Source organism: Taudactylus pleione, unplaced genomic scaffold, assembly GCF_031769625.1.
Source record: "Taudactylus pleione unplaced genomic scaffold, aTauple2 ptg000462l, whole genome shotgun sequence".
Taxonomy (NCBI): Eukaryota; Metazoa; Chordata; class Amphibia; order Anura; family Myobatrachidae; genus Taudactylus; species Taudactylus pleione.
In genome coordinates this window covers 674778-697849 of record NW_028284864.1, presented here as the reverse complement: position 1 = coordinate 697849, position 23072 = coordinate 674778, and the positions used below count along the sequence as shown (strand labels likewise).

The window sequence follows — 23072 nt, the reverse complement described above, 5'->3', positions numbered from 1 at the left end:
TCCCCTTAAAACTTTATTGCAATCTGCTAGTTCTAGCCGCTTAATAGCCGTGATTTACTCTAATCTAATGAACAAGCTTCATAAATCTGATCTATTATCTTTAAAGCAGCAATGGGAAAATGATATCGGTTTATTGGAGGAGGATGACTGGAGGGCAGCTCTTGCCAGCCCTCGCATTGCCACCACGTCTGTTAGATATCAGCAGATACAATACTTTATAATACACAGAGTATATATATGACACCCGCTAGATTATTAAGAATAGGGGGTAGGACGGATTCAAATTGTCCTACATGTAATGCATCCAAGGGGAACTTTTGGCACCTAATATGGTCATGTCCTTTGATAAATTCCTTTTGGCAAGGGGTATTCCGTGTGATTGTTTCTACGGGTATACCTCAAGATGTTCTTACCTCTAAGGCATGCATTCTGGCTGTGATTGATGCAGACACAATAGACAAATATGCCATACGATACACTACTAACCTCTGTACACTTGCCAAAGTATGCATAGCAAGGGATTGGATGGCAGCTACTGGGCCAAACCTGGAAACCTGGTTATCTCTGGTTGGGGCGGTTGCTGTGCACGAAAAGTGTGTGTATACCGCTAGAGACGCAGTGCAGAAGTATTACGTTACTTGGGAAAGATGGCTTGATTCTCCGCATTGTCGTTCAAGGATGGTGGTGACTAACATGTTAAATGTTTCGTTTCAAGATATACACCACGTTACAAGAATATTTTAATATTAGTATGTAACATGTTATTACCATATATGTATGTGTCAAAATAAAATAGTGGATGATTGACATCCATGCCTGAGAGGGAATACAATATTCATGTTATGTGGAGGGTGCGTAGAGAAACCACACACAATTATATTTTGGATTTTTGTATTGTTGTTTTTATTGTGTTTATAGAATGTAAACTTATTGTATACTTGAAAATTAAGAAAAATGATTGGTTTAAAAAAAATCTGTCATTAAATTGGGCCTTTCTAGGTGTCCGCAGGATGGGCAGCTTGCGAACACATGCAAGACATCGGTTTTGTGGGAGTGTCATGGGTGTGGAGCCAGAATTCTGTGCTATTCCGAGATGTGCGTAAGGAGGGACGTCTGTTTCTAGCAGACCTTTTGCAGCCAGCAAGGGGCAGGTGCAAGTGCCAATACTAATGATGACGTCCGCTGATGCGACTATACGTATAAAGCCGTACGAATGCAACCATTAGCACAAGGTTGTAAATCTAACAGCCCTCTACACTTCCGGCCCAACATGAACAACAGGAAGTGAAGCTCTTGTACAGCTCACTAAATGGTCATAGACAGATAATGTGCACAATAAGCTAAGCAGAGCGTAGTCATGGCGGAGACTTTGATGTGCAGTAGTGCATGTTACATAGTAGTGTTACTTAGTTTAAATGTGCCTTAATAAAGGACGGTTCAGTAGCATGAACAGTTGGGATATTCAGGGTAAACGTGAATTTGGGAAGGCGAATAAACGGATGTAGAGTAACTGAACTGCCGCAGAGCATTTACACTACTCACCTCCATAAAGAACAGGTCTCCGCTAGTGTCAGTCCCAGCATGCACCACAAACGTTTGCTTCTTGATGTGACGACTTCCACTAGGGCGAATGCTGAGGTCACGGCCATTCTACATTTTAAATGACATCGTTAATTTTGATAACACCATGGAGTTTTGCAATACAGCTATGGCCCCCAAACATCTACGACGGATTGGGGGCAATTCCCCGTCTTGAAAGATCTCGATTCCCCCGATCATAACCGGATTTGTTATCATTGAGAATTTCCCCGACAGAACTACGATCATTTATGGCCACCGATCAGCGAATCGGGGAAATGCTCTTGAGATAATGGGCCCCTTTAGACTGAAAGCATCCAATATTTAGTATAGGCAATCCATGAACCGATCTAGCATCAGATCGCACGTATTATTTCATGTGTAAGGCTGCATAAAAATATATTGTTCATTCACCCAGCAGAGAGATTTTTATTTTTTTTATTCAATTCTGAACCCTTTAGTTCTTCCTTGTCCCCTCAATATTTGTCCTAGGCCAATATAAATGCATTCTTCATTCCAAGTCTCACCATATCTGTGACTCTGTCCAGCAGCTCGTTGATCTGTTGACTGTGCGTTAAACCAATGTGGCACTTTCCCAGGAGACGGCGGACCTTCCTCCGGAGATCAGTTTTATTTACCTGGATGAGGCAGAAGAGAGAGGTCATTACCCATTATGGACCAAGTTCACTTTAGATTTTAAGTTCTGAACAAAACTTGATAAAAAATAAGGGAACAATATCAAAATTCACAGTAGTGAACTGATAGGCTACTGTCTCAAGAGTACTGGTTGTTGCCGAGCAAATGGCTACATCCACTGTGTGTGGCAGCTGGTATAGATTAACTACTGAAACCATTAAAGCAGGAATAATGGTGCAATGAGATTACGCACCCATACATACAGAGAGCATTTTCTTATTAGACTTTGCAGATTCTTAGCAATGGCACCTCTGCCAACCGGGTGCACTCTGGACATGATCTGCAAAAATAACTTAAGCTGGGTACACATTTAACGATGTGTACCTAGTCGAACTGTTGTGCGTACGCACTTTCCGATGTTGGGTGCGACATTGTGACAACGGGGGCCATGCTGAATTTCGGCAGCGCGGCCCTCGTTGACGAAGTCGACCTTCGGACCTGCACGCGCGATGTCGCCGACGAAGCGGTCCCAGCGCATTGTCAGCGACATTGAGTGTACACACTAGACAATGTTGCCAACATGTCGTCCGATGAGACAAGAAGAACTCACTGGGTCTGATCTGGGGTCGGACGCTCTGCCAATGCCGGATGCAGCCGAGCGATGGTTTTCTTCTGCGCATGCGTTCAGCCACTGTACTAAAAGAGTCGCAGTTGCGACTGAAAGAGAGACAGTCTTGGAAATGTCTTGAAACTGTATTGAGTGCTCCTAGGCAGTGACTGGGAGGTAGGTGGCTATGCGGACGCATGGATATGGTCGGTCTTACGGGCGTGTTATGGGAGTGGTGCAAACGTATTGCTGAAGAGAATCTGCACCTAGAATGGGGCTGGTGTAAGTTACGGTGCGACTGAGGGTTGAATCTAAAAACGCTCAAAGTGGGAGTGTCAGTCCTTGTACAGTCAGACGGACCGCTGTACACCAGGGAAGGGTTTGTAGCGGTATTTGCATAAAGTCGATGTGCGACCAGGCAAAAGACACAGGCACAACGCCTCTGGGTCCAACTCGGAATCAAGCCCATTGTGTATTTTAGATATAGTGATCCCTTTCACAGGTATGAAATACACCAGTAGAGAGATCATCCCAGAGGAGGACAAACACCTAGAATCAAACTTTACCTTCACCATAACCATGAAGGCCACCATATTATGCAGAAGAGTGGACAGGAGCCGGTCCTCATCATCCTCCAGGCGTTTCCTGTCGTGATCGCCCAGAGAGAAATACCTACACAAAAAGAATAGTATCCGATCATTGTTCATCAAGTGAGCGGCACAAACAAAGCGCCGGGCGAAGGCGATGTCTCACCTGTCTATCATCTCCTGAGGGCCTTGGTCCATACCCATTCCCTCTCTCTCCAGCATCACCGCATCAAGGAACGCGTCTTCCCAGAACTGCATCTGGTCCCACAGTGTGGATCGCTCTTTACCTGAAATACACTCGAGCTTTACAGGAGAACCGACAATTATCTATAAGCATGCACACGCCGGTCACTAACTAGCTCACATGCACACGCCGGTCACTAACTAGCTCACATGCACACGCCGGTCACTAACTAGCTCACATGCACACGCCGGTCACTAACTAGCTCACATGCACACGCCGGTCACTAACTAGCTCACATGCACACGCCGGTCACTAACTAGCTCACATGCACACGCCGGTCACTAACTAGCTCGCATGCACACGCCGGTCACCAACTAGCTCCCATGCACACGCCGGTCACCAACTAGCTCGCATGCACACGCCGGTCACTAACTAGCTCGCATGCACACGCCTGTCACTAACTAGCTCGCATGCACACGCCGGTCACTAACTAGCTCGCATGCACACGCCGGTCACTAACTAGCTCGCATGCACACGCCGGTCACTAACTAGCTCGCATGCACACGCCGGTCACTAACTAGCTCGCATGCACACGCCGGTCACTAACTAGCTCACATGCACACGCCGGTCACTAACTAGCTCGCATGCACACGCCGGTCACTAACTAGCTCACATGCACACGCCGGTCACTAACTAGCTCGCATGCACACGCCGGTCACTAACTAGCTCACATGCACACGCCGGTCACTAACTAGCTCACATGCACACGCCGGTCACTAACTAGCTCACATGCACACGCCGGTCACTAACTAGCTCACATGCACAAACACACACATCACACATATGTCACATAAAACCACCACAACCTGCAATGATATGAAAATATATATATATTTGGCGTTGAGTCTTTTACTGACAGGAACATCCTTTAAATTTGCGTTTAATTTTCCACGAATCTGATTTACAAATCACTTTCTTTATTACGACCAGACTGGCACATTCCACACAAATAAACAGGAAGTATAATAATAAACTATACACTTTGATTGTAGAGAGTAATACTCTGCCATGGTAGGTTCTCATAGCCATTCATATTTGTGGGAAGTTCAATTCACAGACAACATTTCTGATTAGAATCTCCTGAAAATTGCCTGTGCGGAGACCATCACCCATCAGTGGCTAAATCCTCCACCAAGCGTTAACATATTAGTAAGAAAGGGTAAAGGCTACTCTGATACATGGGTGCCACGTCTAAGGGTGCTTGGGTACTCCCAATATGTGTGCTGCCACTAATCATGTCTATGCGTGGCACTTCCTATGCAGCGCCCTAACGGTGCCCCCACCCAGGTCCCTGGAGGCGGCAACGTCGCTGCCCCTGCATATGTCTAGCAGGATGCCTGGAACAGAACCGAGGCCAGTAGCGCTGCTTTAGTGCCACCCAGAGTGTGCAAATGATGCTGCGGGCATGCACCCTGCAGTGTGTAGAGTCGCCGAGAGCGTCCGAGCAGCTCTACAACGTCTCCTGCTGGTGGCCTTGTCCCCCCCTCCCATGATGTCACGGGGCGAGGGGGCGGAGCAGGGAGCTCTGATCTGGTGGTGCATTAGTTTAAAAGTGGTTTTGCATTGACATCAGCAGCCTCGAGCAAAAAGTAGGAACAGACAGTGTCAAGACCTCCGACAGAAGTGCCTACAAACGTCTCAGTGTTGTTATTGTTTTCTATTTTTATAGAGCCAGACTACGCAGCACTGTGCACGGAATATTAGTAATGCCTATATGGGAGGCTTTTGTAGAACTCGGACATCACCAAGATTATTCCCATCCCAGAGAACCTATTCTCTCCCATTAAGCAGCTGTATCCAAGTGCTGCTGCTACAGTTTGGGCAGGTGGTGCTGGGGAGTGCAGGGCTGTCTGCAGCACTCAGAGGCGCAGCATTGCATCCTTGGTTCTCCTCCTTCCTCCACTGTGGCGTTCAGGACACAAACAGATCCGAAAAATAACTGGCGGGGATGAGCCCCTCCTGCCTCCCCGCCAAGTTCAAAACACCATTTAGATATGTTGCTTACCAGCTCCATTTTTGCATTGTAGAAAACAAATCTATTCTTCTAGGATTCTGTGCGCATCTCCAGCAGGAAAGCCATTTATTTTTGTTATTTTACTCTGTATGCAAAAGCTATTGGATTGGTAGTTTGTTTGTAATCTACAAGTAGAGGTTTGTGTGTGCAGTTGGAATGACAACGCCGCGTTTTTCTTTTATTGCTTATAACCGTAGAGATAGGCAAACCGATATAGCCGATTCTGAGGTCGGGCTGAGTTTTGGAGGCTCCCAGGCGGAGAATTTGCAAATAAAAACCAGATTCAGCCACAAAGCAGTGGTGACCAGTGATCGTCTATTGTTGAAACAACTCTGGACGACTATAATTTCCTATGGGAGATGGGAACAGTCCCAACTGGTTTCACGGAACCAGAAATGTTGGTAAAATTATAAAAAAAATAATAGAAAAAATTGGAGCATGCCCCATAGATTAACCACCAGCTCCATGGCTTCAGTCTGGCTTGGTTCCCACTATAACAAGGAGACGAGCACAGGATTCCCATTCCATAGGCAAAAACAGGAGCCTTGATTAGGGAAGTAGAGGAGGGATGGCAGGCATCCGACGTGGGGAAACAATGAGGATGAACACACCCAATTTCATATCGGAGCTAAAAAAAATCCAGAGTCTGAGAATGTGGAGCTGAAGTTCAGCCGAATCAGAGCGAATGCAAGGTTCTAGGGGCTTCTATAACACTCCTATCCATTAGTACCTCTATTATCTACCTAGAACTTGCAACTATTTCTGGAGCACAATAGATTTTCCCACTAATGTTTTTTTATTTTTAAAAAGCTGACCACCTATTTTTTTTAGAATTCACAGTAGAGAAAGCGACTCTCTAATTTGCTTTCAGGACGCTTTTCGCATTTTGATGCCTGCTAGAGTGATATTTTCTCCAAGGCCCTCTAAACCTCAGCCCATATAGTCCCTGGTTTCTGCGAGACGTGTTCACGCTGTCTGATTCACTCATTCAAACACAGTGCTAGGGGGTGAGAGTAATCGGCTCCATTTTTCACAGGGATGTAAGTGTGAACATTAAAGCAAATTTCCAGTGTTTTATATTTGCTGCATTCTGGAAGTATTATACCTTACAACACAATACGTTCCTGCTTTTTGTTATAGCAAAGGGGTTTATGTGCTTACAATTATTAGGGGAAGATGTACTAAGCTCTGGAAAGTGATAAATTGGAGAGTGATAAACTGCCAACGAATCAGCTCCTGTAATGTTTTTTAAAGACAGCCTGTAACATGACAGTTAGGAGTAGCTGGTAGTTTATCACTTTCCAGAGATTAGTACATCTCCTTCTTTCCCTCAGGTTCGACGACACATAATACAGGTTGTATACATCTTCTACTCAGAGGAAAAGCACTAAGGAGTTAATAAGATTAACGATCATCATAAAACTATGATGATAGTTAATCTTACAGACAGGAGACTGAGAAAGACAAGCAGGAGGTGGTCAGTGTCAGACACTGCTGGTAGATCAGGAACTGCAACCCCAGACACAGATACTGAGAGCCATCAAACAGAGCTGCTGACAATGTCAGCTGTTTCTGTATAGAGCAAGTGGCCGTGCACCCATCTGCAATGCAAGAAATGCCTCTCTCTCAGCCCTTTTTCCATTTTAATAACCTCAGCATGCAAAATGAAATGTAATTTTGACACAGTTCTGCAAAAGTGGGTCCTCCTGGCTGCTCACTCTGCAAGGAACACCCCAACTGATCCCATTGGCTAGGGCAAAATTCTGCTTCCCTGCAAGTGCTGACGTTTTGCTCTGAAGCTCTGGATTGGAATTCAATGCACCAGTTTAATCCAAGCCACGTGACGCCAGCAGAGAGTATTTTGCTTTACGCCACTGTAAATGACCTCCAGATTGTGCTATCTAGTGCATACCACTAACAGGGATTATATATGTAAAGTACTCTATTATAAAAAAATATTTGTAAAGTTGAAACTAGAGTCCCCAGGATGGATACTAAAAAAGAGCTGAATGTAGCTTGGCCTCTAAAGAAAAGCACCTGGCCTGGGAAGAAGCAAACTGTGGGGTCTATTTACTAAGGCTTGGATGGAGATAAAGTGAGCGGATAAAGTATCAGCCAATCAGCTCCTAACTGCCATGTCATAGGCTGCGTTTGAAAAATTAGAAGCTGGTTGGCTAGTACTTTATCTCCACTTTATTCCCAATCCAAGGCTTAGTAAATAGACCCCTGTAACCCTTAGCAAAGAAATGCCTCTGAGGAGGGGTCCGAGACAACATGAGATATATTCCAGCCAGTGCCACCTAGTGTACACGGGAGACTATGCAATCAGTAAATTATTAGCAAGGGGACAATGGCAATGGTGGTATTGAATACGTTTTCTGTTTCCTTAAACCAAGTAGGTTTATAACAAAACAGCCCAATACCTCCCACACCAGACAAATTAAGTAATATAACCAATATACGCTCCCGACAGTCGAGAGATCAAAGAGATAAGCCCTGAATTTTAAGTGATGATCAAGTACCAAAATGGAGGTAAACGAAATAAGCAGGGTTGTATAAAATTTTGGAAAAAAAATAAGAAAAACAAAAGACGGATTAATTTGATTTAAATCAGATTTTTTGGATTTAAATAGGATTTTTTTATAATTTTTTTTATTTTTTTAAGTTAACGGTTTCAATTTTTAAATATTTATTTAAAAAACAAATTTAATAAAAAATCTTATTTAAAATCAAATAAATCCATTTTTTTTTTTAAATTTAATTTTATGCAACCCTGCAATGAAGGTATATGGATACGACAAAATGCCTATTTCACGGAAGCAACCGCAGAATTAAGGGCCTGATTCAGAGATGGACACAAATGCCATCGCAGCTGTGAATATGTACGCAGCGGCTGGGCGAAAATACTCAAATGTTGCAGCCACCAGGATTTGTATTGAGGCACCCACCAGGAGCTTTGAAAATCCAAGCGACTGCGAACAGAGGTGCAGCGTCGTCGCAGCGTTGATAATCAGCCTTGCGAGTAACCCTATGGTCACGTCGAATGGCCACAGGGAAGGAGAGGCTAGAACCATTTTTACTGCGTACAGGGACCCAGTTGCAGGTTGGGACATGGCCGCGTCACGTCTGCATTTCAGTCCCCATCCCCTTTTGCCGCCCGCCATCGGTCGTTGCCTACCAATCACTTTACAAATAAATCCTCACTGCATGCAACAATGGTAATGAAACTTGCCGCTTGCGCAGTGCAACTCAGACGCAATGCGCAGATCACCGATAATCACTCAACTGCGTAAACATCGCAGGTGAGCCAATCTCCTAATCAGACCATAAGTGACCCTTCATTGAGAGGCTTCAAATAAAGGATTAGAGGCATCAATGTCAAATATTCACGGCAATAACACAGGAAATTATGCAATACAGGAGATCTACCAAAACGTAATATTTACCAAAACTGCCGAGTTTTTTTTTTTTTTTCAATCTACAAGGCGATCTGCAATTAACCTAATCCTCTAATGGCATATTGTCATACATCTCGTATTCATGTAAATCTGCATTATGAAGTGTGCATCAGGGCATCTTTTAAAGGGAGAGTAGATTTGCAAAATAGCCACAGAAATCTCCAAAAATAATCTCGCTGGTTTCTCACTGGCGTCGAGATTCCCTGAAAACCCACAAGAGTAATATTTCCTATCCATTTCACTGGGCAATGCATTTGAATGGGGGCCTAAGGCCCACTGAAATGAACTGCCAACTGAAACAAATGTGAAAATGTTCTGTAAAATGAAGTAAATATTTATTTAACAAAAAAATAAAAAATTAATGTAAAGGGGAAAAAAAATAATAATAATAATAATGTAAAGGGAAAAAAAATAAAAATAATAATAATAATAATGAAAAGGGAAAAAATAAATAAATAATAAAAAAAAAATACTATTATGCAACTGCAATGGCCCAGTATCATCTGGCTGCTTGAACATGTTGACAGTGTGGAACAATAAGCTCCAGTATGTCCCAGCAGCCAGAGCACGCTGGAACAGTTCCACGGTAGTATTTCCTAGCTCTGCCACCAGTCCCATTATTTTCAGACATACTGTACATGTACACTGAATAAATATGAACCCAGGTACAACAAAGATATGACGGGCTGCTAATGCAATAGATAGGTCCTTGATACAAGTGTGCTATGGACGGGCAGGAGCAGTATAGAAGGGCAGGAGCAGGCACAGATCACAAGCACACAGCAGGCAGACATGCCAGGGCAGCAACTTAGGCCAAGGAGGATATATTACTCAGAGAGAAGGTCTCCATGGCTGCATCTTCAAGCTGGTCCCAGACTGAACCCTTATCTCTTCCTGTACAAAGCCAGCCCGCAGCAGAATGCAGCATGAGAGGAGAGAAGAGGGCAAGGCAGGGTTATTGTGTTACTTACACACAGCGGACTCTGACACTTTGTAAGTTGAACCAATATTCATCCTGTCAGATCAGTGGGAACTAGTGACCATACCGAGTTGCAAGTTGTATTCAAGAACATTGGTTCAGCCTACAACCGACCAAGTGCTACACAGATCCCAGTGACAGGGAAAGCCAGAAAACAATCAGTAAGCAGAAGATTTGAAGAGTCAAACCAGAGCAGAAGATAAGGTTAATAGAGAGAGAACACAAACATGGTTATTATTAGAGTCAGAACGTTCAACACCACATAATCAAAGCAACATTATATTGGCAGGTTCCATGAGTCCCGTGTACCTAGAACAATTCCGTCATTGCTTTTCTTGAAAGGCAAAACAGTGGTAGACTTGGACTGTGCAGCACAAACCATAAAACATACATGTTACAATGGGTATCCAGATGGTACATCTACGCTAAAATGGTAGACAATCAATCGGTCAACACCATAAGGTCTACAGTCAATAGGTCGACGGGATTAAAAGGTCGACACATGGATTTTCATTATTTTTAGGATTAGGAACAGGCTAAAAGATTTTTTTTTTTAAAACTTGTGTCACCCTTTTTGTTTCGACCATTTGAATGTCGACCTTTAACCCAGTCAACCTAAGCCACTGTCGACCAATTACCTGGCGACCTTTTAACCCTGTAGACCTATTGACTGTAGACCTTCTGGTTTCGAACTATTGACAGTCTAACTTCTTAAATGTAGACCTATCAATCAAGGAATGCATTTCCAAATAACTACTTTATAACCATAACTGCAATACTACAATCCAACATAAAGATGGATTATTTTACTCACTAATCAAACCTTTTTAGCCAAGGCCAAATGAGGGGCACAGACTGACCTTTGGGTTAGGCGTCACCCCACAGAAGACCTGGAGCCGTTTATTTTTGACTAGCAACAGAACAGGATAAGAAACAAAATTCACTTAACTTGAGTTAAGAATTCTCATTTCTCCTTCTTCCAAGGGGGTCACAGACTAACCACAGGGATGTCCTATGGATATGGGGACGTCGCATGCACATAGCAGGTACCTGGCTAACACCAACAATTTCCTACCAAAGCTTGCCTGGGGGAGTCCAGAGGCAGGTGGCACCTTGGCAATGAATTCTTGGAGATGAAAAGATCCCCAGAATAAAATGGAACCAGATTGTTCTCCTTCTCTAACAAAGAGAAAGGGGTCTGCGAGGAGAAACCTCCACTAGACTAGTTCAGGAATGGGCAATTCACTTTTGATTGTACTCATTAATTGAATGTACATTATAATGGAATTGTCCATTAAAAGCTTAAATTTATCATAAAATGTATCAAATTTCCAGTAACTGCAGAAAGGGAATAAAAACTATTTCTCCACAGGAAGGTTAAACTCTGAAAGATGAAATAGGGGGGTATTTATAAAAGTCGGGAGAGAAAAAGTCATGAGAGATAAAGTACCCATCAATCAGCTCCTAACGGTCATTTTCCAAAATACAGCCTGTAACGTGTAGGTGTGAAGCTGATTTTGAGTGATAAAGTACCAACCAATTTTATCTTTCCCCAAACTTTTATAAATACCCCCCACTTATTAACACATTTAAAAACAAAAATTATAAAAATGAATAAATATAAAATTAGCATGAGTTGAAGTCTGTTTCTTACCCAGAAGACCCTCATACAGGTAAATGCGCTGGCTGTCGTCTTGTGGGGGGCGCCCTGGGCTGAGAACGCCATCTTTTTCACCAGGACGCAGCATCTGGGGCTTCCCCTGTTGTGCAGACAAAAAAAACCAAGAAGAGTTTAGGATTATTATTATTTATTTTTATTATTGATTTATTAACAGTTTCTTATATAGCGCAGCATATTCCGTTGCGCTTTACAATTGGAAACATTAATAGAACAAAACTGGGTAATTACAGACAGATATATAGGTAGGAAGGCCCTGCTCGCAAGCTTACAATCTACAGTATAAGGAAATAGGCATTGATACACAAGGATAGGTGCTATATATTGCAATTTTGGTCCAGCCAGAATGGAGAGTTTCTTGGTGGGCTGCATGACCCAGTCACACAGGAATGTCATCCAAATGTCAGGAGGATGTGAAAGAGACAATGTGTGAGGTAATGTGAGGACTGTGAAAGGGGATGTAATTAGACATGGAAGTTATGAAGGGTATGTGGGCGGTTCTGGAATCTGATAAGCTTACCTGAAGAGGTGAGTTTCCAGGGATATTTATCTATCAATGTGAACAATGTCACATTGATCACGTGACATTGAATTGTCACATGTGACTTGAAATGTCGGGGTGCCCTGCATCTCAGGAGGAGGAACACAAGGACATTCTAGGCTTTGTATTACTAGGTGATTATATATTCAGATATAAAAACGACTGGCATGTACTAGGAAATATAAAAAGTGAATTTGAAATCCTTGATGCAAAACTCGGTAGGTAAACGTGCAATTTTCATTCAGCCGTCAAAGAAAACAAGTTGAAATGCACCCGCTGGCGCCTCCCATCCAGGGTAACACACCCGCCATTTACACTAATGTTCCCGTGTGCTCCGACAGAAAGTGCTGCCCAATCTAATGTACAGAGGTGTTCACATACATCTTACCTCCGTGCGCTACAAGTCGCCTTAAACAGTGCGCGAGCGCCATGCGACTGGGCAATGCGGAGCGTTTTTTCGTGCACCTTTTTACCTTCAAATGGCGATAGGACACACAAGCAGCTTCTGCTGATTACACTGATATGTGGCATGGCTGTGCGACTGAGGGTGTATCGGCATGCAAAATGCTAAGTTATAGTGTCAGCGGCTGTGATACTGTAACGCAGCATTTCGCATGCAGATCACATGCACATCCATGATAATGGAAATAGATTTTTTTTTTTTCTTTTTATAAACCCCACAAATCAGAGGATTGTGCTTACAAATATGGCGCCAGTGAGTGAGCTCATCTGAATTTCACTGTCAGACACAGCAGCTCTGGATCCCGACAGATGTCCTCCACCTGGTCCTCCCAACGTGTCTCCAGCATTGCTGCTTAGATCACTGTCTGCTCCTAGCGTCTCCCCGGAGCTGTTACTGACCTGTAGGGAAACATTTATCCAGCTGCTATATGTAGAAAAACAAGTCTGTCCTTTGACGATTAGATCACCCCTAACTAACCGCCCCCCATGCCCGCACCTCAACACAGTATGGTGAAGCATGCTCTGATCCTACCACTGTGCTGAGTTCAGAGTCCTGACTGCTGCTTCGGATGAGGATGGAAGGTCCCATAGTGACACCATCCAAATCACTCCGCTGCTTCCGGAGGCAAAAGAGGAGAAAACAAACAACAACCCTTCCAGTGAGACAAGGGGAAGTCTCGCCCCAAGCCCCATAATACTAATGAAAGAAGGTCATTGTTACCAAAGAAAATACCAAGGGGTCAACACAATTAATCTAAGTTATATCCCGCAAATCTCAGATGAGGCAACTGGCCAATGCGGTCTTCTTTACCTGAGATCCCGACGTGACACTCAAGCCACTGTCTGCACTGATCTGAGACCTCTTCTCTTCAGTGTCAGCGCTATCAGGGGCATGTTTGGGCTGCTCAACGCCTGCAGGAGGTAAAGATGACAACAGCTTAAAGAGATAGCGATGGGGATAGGACAGGCCAACTGAGGTCAATTATTCTTAACCCACATCGACTTTCTTGGTCATCTTGTATTCTAAACATGGGATGTTCTAGACCAGGATCGGGCATTCCTCAGTATTGCCGATGTCTGTGAGTGTCCATGGTGCTCAGACAAGTGTGGATAACAGAAGGTTTGCCCGTCTTTGGTCTAGAGCACGTTAAGAGATCAATAATGAAACTGTAAAGTAAATAACAACAACGCAATGTACTGTAACATAAAAGTTAAAAACAACTAAACATAATCTAATCAGTGTATATCACTCCTCAATTTATACAACTTTGAGAACCTATACATCCACTGCAGTAGGTGGCTTTGATCACACGTAAAAACAAATTGACCCGCCACTAAGCCAAGATGATGAAAAGTTCAAATCAGTGATCTCTCTGCAGACAGTTGTAAGAGATACTTTACACATTCTGGGATATTAAGTGCAGAGGTAACAAACCTTTTATGGTTTTAAATGAAAGCAAGCCACAGTAACTGCGGTCGGAGATGGTTTCAATGCTGCAGGGATGTAGGTACTCAGGGGTTCATAGAATAAAGCGGTGGGGAGGGTAATGAAACATCTAAATATGGTGCTGAGTGATATGAGAGAGGTGGAAGCATGATGAGAAAGCGCTAAAATCGGGAGGATGGCGCGTAAGACAGTGGGGAGGGGTGGGGGTGGGGGGAGGGAGCGAGTTCACCACTACAGTTACTAACTCAGGACAAGAAACCCCAACAAATCGTTCACCAATGGGCAAATCTGCCAGCACACCCCGGATTGCCCCAGACTGATGGTACTAACGCATCAGACACCCTCAGTCACCTAAATCCCTGGTCACAGTATGGGCAAAGTTGTTACTGGGTTGCAGAACTCTATCACACAGTCTGAACCACTGACCGGATGGAGGGGAAAGCTACCTACACATTTATAAAAGGTCCCATTTCCTGTATATTATACTTTTGAATGGACCCCATTGTGGAATTTAAAAACAAATACACTATAACAACGGTATTAGCAAAACTGGCCCTGTTGATTGAAACATGTCACCCAATGCATATTATTCCACTTATTGGTGAAACTGGGCCTGATTCAGTGGTGGAGGTAATGCCCGTCGCTGCTGCTGCAGCATCGTATGCAGTGGAACTGAGAATTCCAGTACATGAAAAAGTCGCAGCTGCCATCTTTTGTACAGGGGCGCCCATCGCCGGCTTCTCAGATCAGCTGCCTGCACACAAAGACCATTGGACGAACATTGGTCGCATTATCGTCGGACCTCTGAGAGTGTTTGCTCAGAATGTCAGTTGGAACCAAGCCGCTAGAGCCGGGACAGATGCGTACGAGGACGCGACAAGCCTGCTTTTTGTAGCCACCCCCCATTGCACCCCACAAACAACCCTCATCTGTCAATCACTCGGCGCCCTAAAACACACTACGACGGCCGTTGTAAAACCATGCCACTCAGACGCATGTGCGGCGCCACAAAACATCAGCCAACTGCGAAAATATTGGAATTGCGTCCAACTCTGAATCAGGCCCACTGTGAGCACTACTTATGCTGGGCACACGCACTACAATTATCTGGCCGATCCGCCCAATACTGGCGGATCACCCCGATAATTGTACTGTGTGTGCAGCCAACCAATGCTAAAATATCGATCGGGCACGCCAGATTATCCAGCATGCCCATCCGATGCGATATTCTGTAAGTTAAATGTCGGCCGCATCGGGCAGTGTATGCCCAGCCATGGCCGACCGACGGACATTTCCCCTGTTCCTTAACAGAGAAAGGTCTCCTCCCCAAGGGAGGAGCGCAGACATCAGGGGCGATTCACTGAGACATCTCACAGTGTCAGCCTGTGTTATCTGCCGGGTGTTCAGCCTGTGTTATCTGCCGGGTGTTCAGCCTGTGTTATCTGCCGGGTGTTCAGCCTGTGTTATCTGCCGGGTGTTCAGCCTGTGTTATCTGCCGGGTGTTCAGCCTGTGTTATCTGCCGGGTGTTCAGCCTGTGTTATCTGCCGGGTGTTCAGCCTGTGTTATCTGCCGGGTGTTCAGCCTGTGTTATCTGCCGGGTGTTCAGCCTGTGTTATCTGCCGGGTGTCAGCCTGTGTTATCTGCCGGGTGTCAGCCTGTGTTATCTGCCGGGTGTCAGCCTGTGTTATCTGCCGGGTGTCAGCCTGTGTTATCTGCCGGGTGTCAGCCTGTGTTATCTGCCGGGTGTCAGCCTGTGTTATCTGCCGGGTGTCAGCCTGTGTTATCTGCCGGGTGTCAGCCTGTGTTATCTGCCGGGTGTCAGCCTGTGTTATCTGCCGGGTGTCAGCCTGTGTTATCTGCCGGGTGTCAGCCTGTGTTATCTGCCGGGTGTCAGCCTGTGTTATCTGCCGGGTGTCAGCCTGTGTTATCTGCCGGGTGTCAGCCTGTGTTATCTGCCGGGTGTCAGCCTGTGTTATCTGCCGGGTGTCAGCCTGCCAGATAAAATATCTGTCGGTCTGAAAGGCATGTCATCTGGCAGTGTGTGCCCAGCATTAGGAATGTCAGCAGAAGAAGATGCTCCACCAGTCAGAAACGATGCCAAGATCCTGATTAACGTTCTCCGTACATTACACTAACACAGCCCCAACACTAACATACCACCTTGCCAATTAAAATTAAATAAATTCATATTTATTTATTTATTAAAGTAAATTTCACACCAATGTGCTTTATGAATTAAAATCGTTAAGCTAATGTCATGTTTACATTCTCTGGTCTAAATTATTTTTTTTTGTGTGCACTGTAATTAATATTTATTCTCAGTATTATTAAAATCAATTGCCAGAAGGAAGCCATTTTCTTCCCTGCAGACCACTAGAGTTATATCAATCATCCATATAATTGGTATATCAATCATCCATACAAAATGGAGGGTGCCATGGTATGTGATGATCCGATATTCAAGAAACCGCAGCATTTCAATTTACCTACGACTAGAGTATCCTGTCAATTCACGCAGTGAATTGACAGGATACACTCACATCAATAGTGATTTAGCAGACAAAATGGCTGCCGTGCTGCACGTAGATTATGGGTACATTTTAACGTCCCATGAACAAAATGGCCGCAAGTCAACCTGCAACAAATGTATTTAGTCATCAAAATGGCATTTAGCATATTTATTTTAACCAATTTCAGGGTGTTTACATAAATTTTGCCTTAAAGGACAGTAGTCACCGTTTGAACACTGCATACGATGTGAGACCCTGTTCAGACCACTTCTGGCAGATTGGTGTCAAGATCACCAACTGCGTTTACTGCAGAGGTTTGTATGATCCTTTAAGTAAAATGATGGTTTAGAATTGAAAAATAAAAAAAGTTATTTTTGTTCCATGTATAAAGAATCCCTACAGTAAAAACTGGGTAAGGAGTGAATAGTTTTTGCCTACTTCAACATAAAACTTAAATTTATATCCTCTAGACGGATGTTAAAGATCTGCTGTCCCGCACAAGTCAGAATGCCATATGCGGGACAAGCCCTAAGGCACGTCTCTCTGGGACCGCCCTGCTGGCAGATCTGGGAAAGGTTTGGGGGGTTTCTCTAGATTCTTACTCTGTTTTTCCATAGCTTTTTGCTTTTTCACTTCACGATGCTTGTTCCACAATTCTACCCAAGATGCATTGCAAGCAGGAGAGAAAGACAGAGAGAGAGTCAGGTGTGAATCAGATAGGCCTTATAATGGACACAAGACACCTCCTGCCCCCACCCACCAAAATTACGTATGTGAGCAGAAGTGTGATGGCGAGAAAGTGTCAGAGAGAAAGGGCACGATTAGTAGCTGAGAAATCTTATTTATGTATGTGTACACAATATATACATAAATATTAATTTCTATATGTATATATACAGACAGGCATATATACATAGCAATATACAGAGAAGCAAAAACCCATTTAGAGAGAGCTAGACTAAGAAGTGTTCCTGACAAATTAATTTTTATATATATATATATATATATATATATATATATATATACACACATACACACACACACACACACACATGTATATATATATATATATATATATATTATTCATATATATACATATACACATATATATATACACATACATACACATACATACTATTACCTAGAACACAGGTTCTCAAACTCTGTCCTCAGGACCCCCAACAGTGCATGTTTTCCAGGTCTCCTCACAGAATCAAGTGAAATAATTAGCTCCACCTGGGGATCTTTAAAATGTGTCCGTGAGTAATGACTACACCTGTGCCCCTGCTAGGAGACCTACAAATTGTGAACTGTGTGGGGTCCTGAGGACCGAGTTTGAGAACCACTAACATAGAATATCCATACAGTTGACATTCTTTCCCAAGACTATGCTGACTAAGGTCAGCAACCTGTAAATAGTGCTGGTGAACTACAAGTCCCAGCATGCAAGGTCAGCTCGAGGCATGCTGGGGCTTATTTATATAGGGTCAGGTAGGTCACATAACTGCACAGTCTTGGAATTAAACCAATGACACAAAGAGCATATGCAGAAAACCCATATTATACCAAAGCACCAACCCCAAAGAGAAGTGTGTACAGCTTAATACACATATCACAGCACAAGGCATAGTCTAAACACACATACAGCTCCATACGTACAGCCATGGCCAAAAGTTTTGAGAATGACAAGAATGAGAAGTATTGATTTTCACACAGTTTTATGCTTCAGTGTTGTTAGACCTTTATGTCAGATGTTACTATGATATACTGAAGTACAATTACAAGCATTTCATAAGTGTCAAAGGCTTTTATTGACAATTACATTAAGTTTATGCAAAGAGTCAATATTTGCAGAGTTGACCCTTCTCTTTCAAGACCTCTGCAATTCGCCCTGGCAGCTGTCATTCAACTTCTGGGCCACATACTGACTGATGACCGCCCATTCTTGTCTAATCAATGCTTGGAGTTTGTCAGAATTTAGGGTTTTTGTTTGTCCACCCGCCTCTTGAGGATTGACCACAAATTCCCAATGGGGTTAAGGACTGGGGAGTTTCCTGGCCATGGACCCAAATTTTCGATGTTTTGTTCCCCGAGCCACTTAGTTATCACTTTTGCCTTATGGCAAGGTGCTCCATCATGCTGGAAAATACATTGTTCGTCACCAAACTGTTCTTGGATGGTTGGGATTAGTTGCTCTTGGAGGATGTTTTGGTACCATTCTTTATTCATGGCTGTGTTCTTAGGCAAAATTGTGAGTGAGTCCACTCCCTTGGCTGGGAAGCAATCCCATGGCACATGTTGGCATGACACAAGAGGCGGGTGGACAAACAAAAACCATAAACTCTGACAAACTCCAAGCATTGATTAGGCAAGAATGGGCGGCCATCAGTCAGTATGTGGCCCAGAAGTTGATTGACAGCATGCCAGGGCGAATTGCAGAGGTCTTGAAAAAGAAGGGTCAACACTGCAAATATTGATTCTTTGCATAAACTTAATGTAATTGCCAATAAAAGCCTTTGACACTTATGAAATGCTTGTAATATTACTACAGTATACCATAGTAACATCTGACAAAAATGTCTAAAAACACTGAAGCATCAAACTTTGTCAAAACCAATACTTGTGTCATTCTCAAAACTATTGACCATGGCTGTACACACATACTGCCCTTGCACAACCAATACCCTGATGGGCCACCTCATGAATTATAAACAAGCAACCCTTCCCGGACTCCTTTCCTCTCACTGTTACATCTACAGTCTGCCTATGAACGGCTCTTGCACAGGAAGCCATTTGCAGCCAGAGAGCTGTAACAGGACAGGGTAAGGAGACAGGTAAGAGGGTGTCCTATCACGTCTCACAATTACAGCAAAACACAGCACCCTTATTTGAAAGAGGGGCGTATCCTCTAAGTGTCGTCACTTTAGTAGTTATTGGGCTTATTAGCATACAATAACTTAAATAGTACAGAAAAAATAGAATTTTCCACACCTTGGGAAAATCTAAAGCCCGGATCTCTCCCATTTTGTGTCAAATAAGAAAGGGGTCCCCTCGTTCGGGGACTGATTCTAAGGTGGGAGCACAGCAAAAAAAAAAAAAAAAAAAAAAAAAAAAAAAGAAAGTAACTCTGAATTTGGTAATTGTACAAACCATGCTGCAATGCAGGGGGTGCAAATACATTTTATATTTTGCATGCCAGGTAAGTATTGGTTGCTTCTGCATGTAGCCCGCAAATGCTGGACGGCTTTATTTTTACACAGCAACTTAGATTTGAGTTTGATACGACCCCCCCCCCCCCCCCCAGATCTAAATCTCTCCGCACCTTACATCTGCCTCCTGCAGTACAGCACAGTTTTGCCAAGGGGCACAGTTACTTGCTCTTTTTTGCTTGCTACCAACTCAGAATTGACATTTAATGTGGTAGATCTTCCAGTTTAAAACGGCAGGCCTTGCTGGGCACCCATAATATTCCTACACACTGAGAGATTAAATCGAGATGGTGAAAAATAGCATTATTATTGCCATAATAATATAATGTAAATTACTACGGATATTAGATGTCACCTTGGATTGCTTTGACCTGTATAAAAGGATCACAGAATGGCTATGAGGTCTAAATGAAGTAATACACAAGGCTTGAAGTAATTTACATACACGGCATCTGCACTGGCACAGACTCATATGCATGGCACCTGCACTGGCACAGACTGGCATACATGCTCGGCACCTGCACAGACTCGCATACATGCTCAGCACATGCACTGGCACAAACTTATGTACACACATGGCACCTGCATTGGCACAGACTCACTTACGTAGCCTGTACATAGGTCATTCACAATGTACCTATCCTGAGACAGATTTGAACTGTAAAACTGATCTGTTTAAACTAATCTGTTGGAGAACATGTTTCAGCACAGACACATCATCCTCTCCCCGGTTACACTACAGTCCGTGGCATTTAAGGCATTACTCATACAGACTGTACGAGGAAGTACAAGGTAACTGGAACCATCACCGTGTGCGTTCCCCTGTGCGAGGCGCGCGGTGTCTGACAGCAGGGATAAAGGAAAAAGAAAGTAGCTTCCCTGTGTCTCCTCTATAAGGTCTCTGTGCTCCTTATATAGCAGCCGCAGAATGACAGTGTATGACTGGCCTATGGCATATAAGAACACTGTGACTGGTGCAATGTGCTTCCTCCGGCAGTCACTGAAACAGAGCACAGTGAAGGGCCACACAGAGGTATTGGGGAGGATAGGGAAGTAGGTTGGGGGGTGGCAGGAGATTCTCATACACTATGCCAGCAATACACAGCACCTTTCAACTACATGAACTGTGCCCATTTTGTCGACCGCTATCACAAGGTGAAGCAAATGCCATCATTGAAACAAAGCAACTGACCTCCAGGAAATCTTATTAGAAAATGCTGACAGGATGGAGAGAGAGAGGGAACCCCTATGTGACCATGGGTGGAATCTGGGAGCAGATAATGGGGCGTGGCAGGGGGCGAGCAGTGATACTGGAGGTGGGTAATGCAGTGAGACTCTGATCGCATTGCCTCATGGGCTTTTATCTTCTGCTCTATACACACCAATGGAAGCCACAAAATTCTCTTCCTTGAGACTCCGAGTGTCAAGCTCTCGTGGCACCCGGCCCTGGGGGCCTGATGGGCGGGGGGAGCAGCTGCTGGGTGGGCAGCTGGGGGGTAGGCCGAGACTCTCCTCGTGGGATGGTGACAGAAGGCCTAGGCACGGGGGTCACAGTGCCATCGGCGGAAGGACTGTGTTTCCTTTTCTCAGGCTCTTTAAGAGAGGAGTGAAGAGAACATACAGCAGAAAAGTGGATTGAGGAAAGGAGGGGGGGGGGATAGAGGTGGGCAGAAAGATACAGGATAGAAAAGAGAAAGATTGAGAAGAGCAGCAAGGGGGAAAAAAAAAGGAAAGTTATTTTAATAGTACATAAAGCTGTGACAACTATAATGACCACCACCCATCACGAGACACCCTGTTCCGGTAACATTGGCAGCAATCGTTACCTTTGTTGTAGTAGTGTGTGTAAGCAATTTCCAGCAGGCTAAAGACACTGGCCATGCCACCCAGCCCGGCATTGGCGTAAGATTGTTCCAAGCTGGACACCGTACACTTCAGTATGTCCAGCATCCCCTTGTACACTTTTTTGTTGATCTCCTATACAAGGACAGAGACATGGATGGATGTGTGATATCCTGTGTGACATACAACTCTTCATCTTCTGTTATAAAATTTGTACCCCAACCATACAAACAATGAAATACTGACATATTAAGAAGACCCTCTAATCAAAATAGTTTCGTTTAATTGCAAGTTTCAACATACCTCTTGGAAGCAGATTGATATTCTGTGGAGATGCAATTTTGCACATAATGTTTTATTGTTGAAGATAAGATTTTTTTTTTCCCTCAATCTCAATGGACTTTCTTGCTGTAAACAGGTAATTATACCAAGTACCCATTACCTGATATTGTTGTCTATAGCCTACCTAGACAGAGTCAGGCTTCATAGATGTGTAGACATGGAGTGGAAGGATACACAAAGCAAGACGTGAAGGTGGAGAAATATATAATGTGGAGGTGGAGTGAAAGGCTACATAGGTCCATATTCAATTTGAGGCGAAAAGTCCGAGGTCGGACTTTGCCATCATTGCCGTTTTTAGCAGGGATAAAGTATCAGGCGCGTGCCCGCTTATCCCCGTATTCAATTTGGATCCGGCGAAAACGGGACCCGGCGGAAAGGTAAGTATGGAAAAGTCCTGTAAATTTTCGGGAAATCAGCCTGGCACCACCCTAAAGATGGTCTGACATGGGGGATCACTATGGGTACCCCGATTTGGCCTGTTGAAGGTATTTGGGGGTTTTAAATAGCTGCAGCAGGTGCATAAATGCGCTTGTGAAGAAGAGGTGAAGAATAGCATTTAGCTTTTTTTTTTTTGTTAAAAAAATAACTATCCCCATCAAATTCGGGGTACGTGAAAATGGGTGCATATTTTTAAGTTCCTAAAGTAATTTTTTTTTTACAAATTCTTCAAAAATGCACCTGTCGCATTCTAGCAAATACCTGCCGCATACATGGGAACCTCCCCTGAATCAATATCGCTACTATAAAACTTTGATCTCCAATTTTTTTGTCACCCCCAAAATTAAAGTATATTTTTTGGGGTGTCCTGAGGAATTTTTTTTGACAGATTACTTTTAGGGGACACTCCCAGGGCTGCAGGCTATTTTTTTTTAAGCCTGCACCCCTAACCCCAATTCTGCACTTTTTTTTACATGGAGAAAAGTTATCCCCATTTTTT

At 43.8% G+C, this 23072-nt stretch overlaps 1 protein-coding gene across 1 annotated transcript in view; it reads right to left on the bottom strand.

Moving 5' to 3' along the window:
- Window positions 1–23072, bottom strand: part of MADD (MAP kinase activating death domain) — a 122722-nt gene that overhangs the window by 13675 nt on the left and 85975 nt on the right. Inside the window, 13 exon segments of the mRNA XM_088448638.1 lie at window positions 1543–1650; window positions 2106–2216; window positions 3388–3493; window positions 3575–3695; window positions 9956–10018; window positions 11758–11863; window positions 13025–13183; window positions 13317–13397; window positions 13596–13696; window positions 17345–17398; window positions 21334–21413; window positions 21415–21544; window positions 21778–21928. Of these exon segments, the coding sequence (XP_088304764.1) occupies window positions 1543–1650; window positions 2106–2216; window positions 3388–3493; window positions 3575–3695; window positions 9956–10018; window positions 11758–11863; window positions 13025–13183; window positions 13317–13397; window positions 13596–13696; window positions 17345–17398; window positions 21334–21413; window positions 21415–21544; window positions 21778–21928 (1371 nt within the window).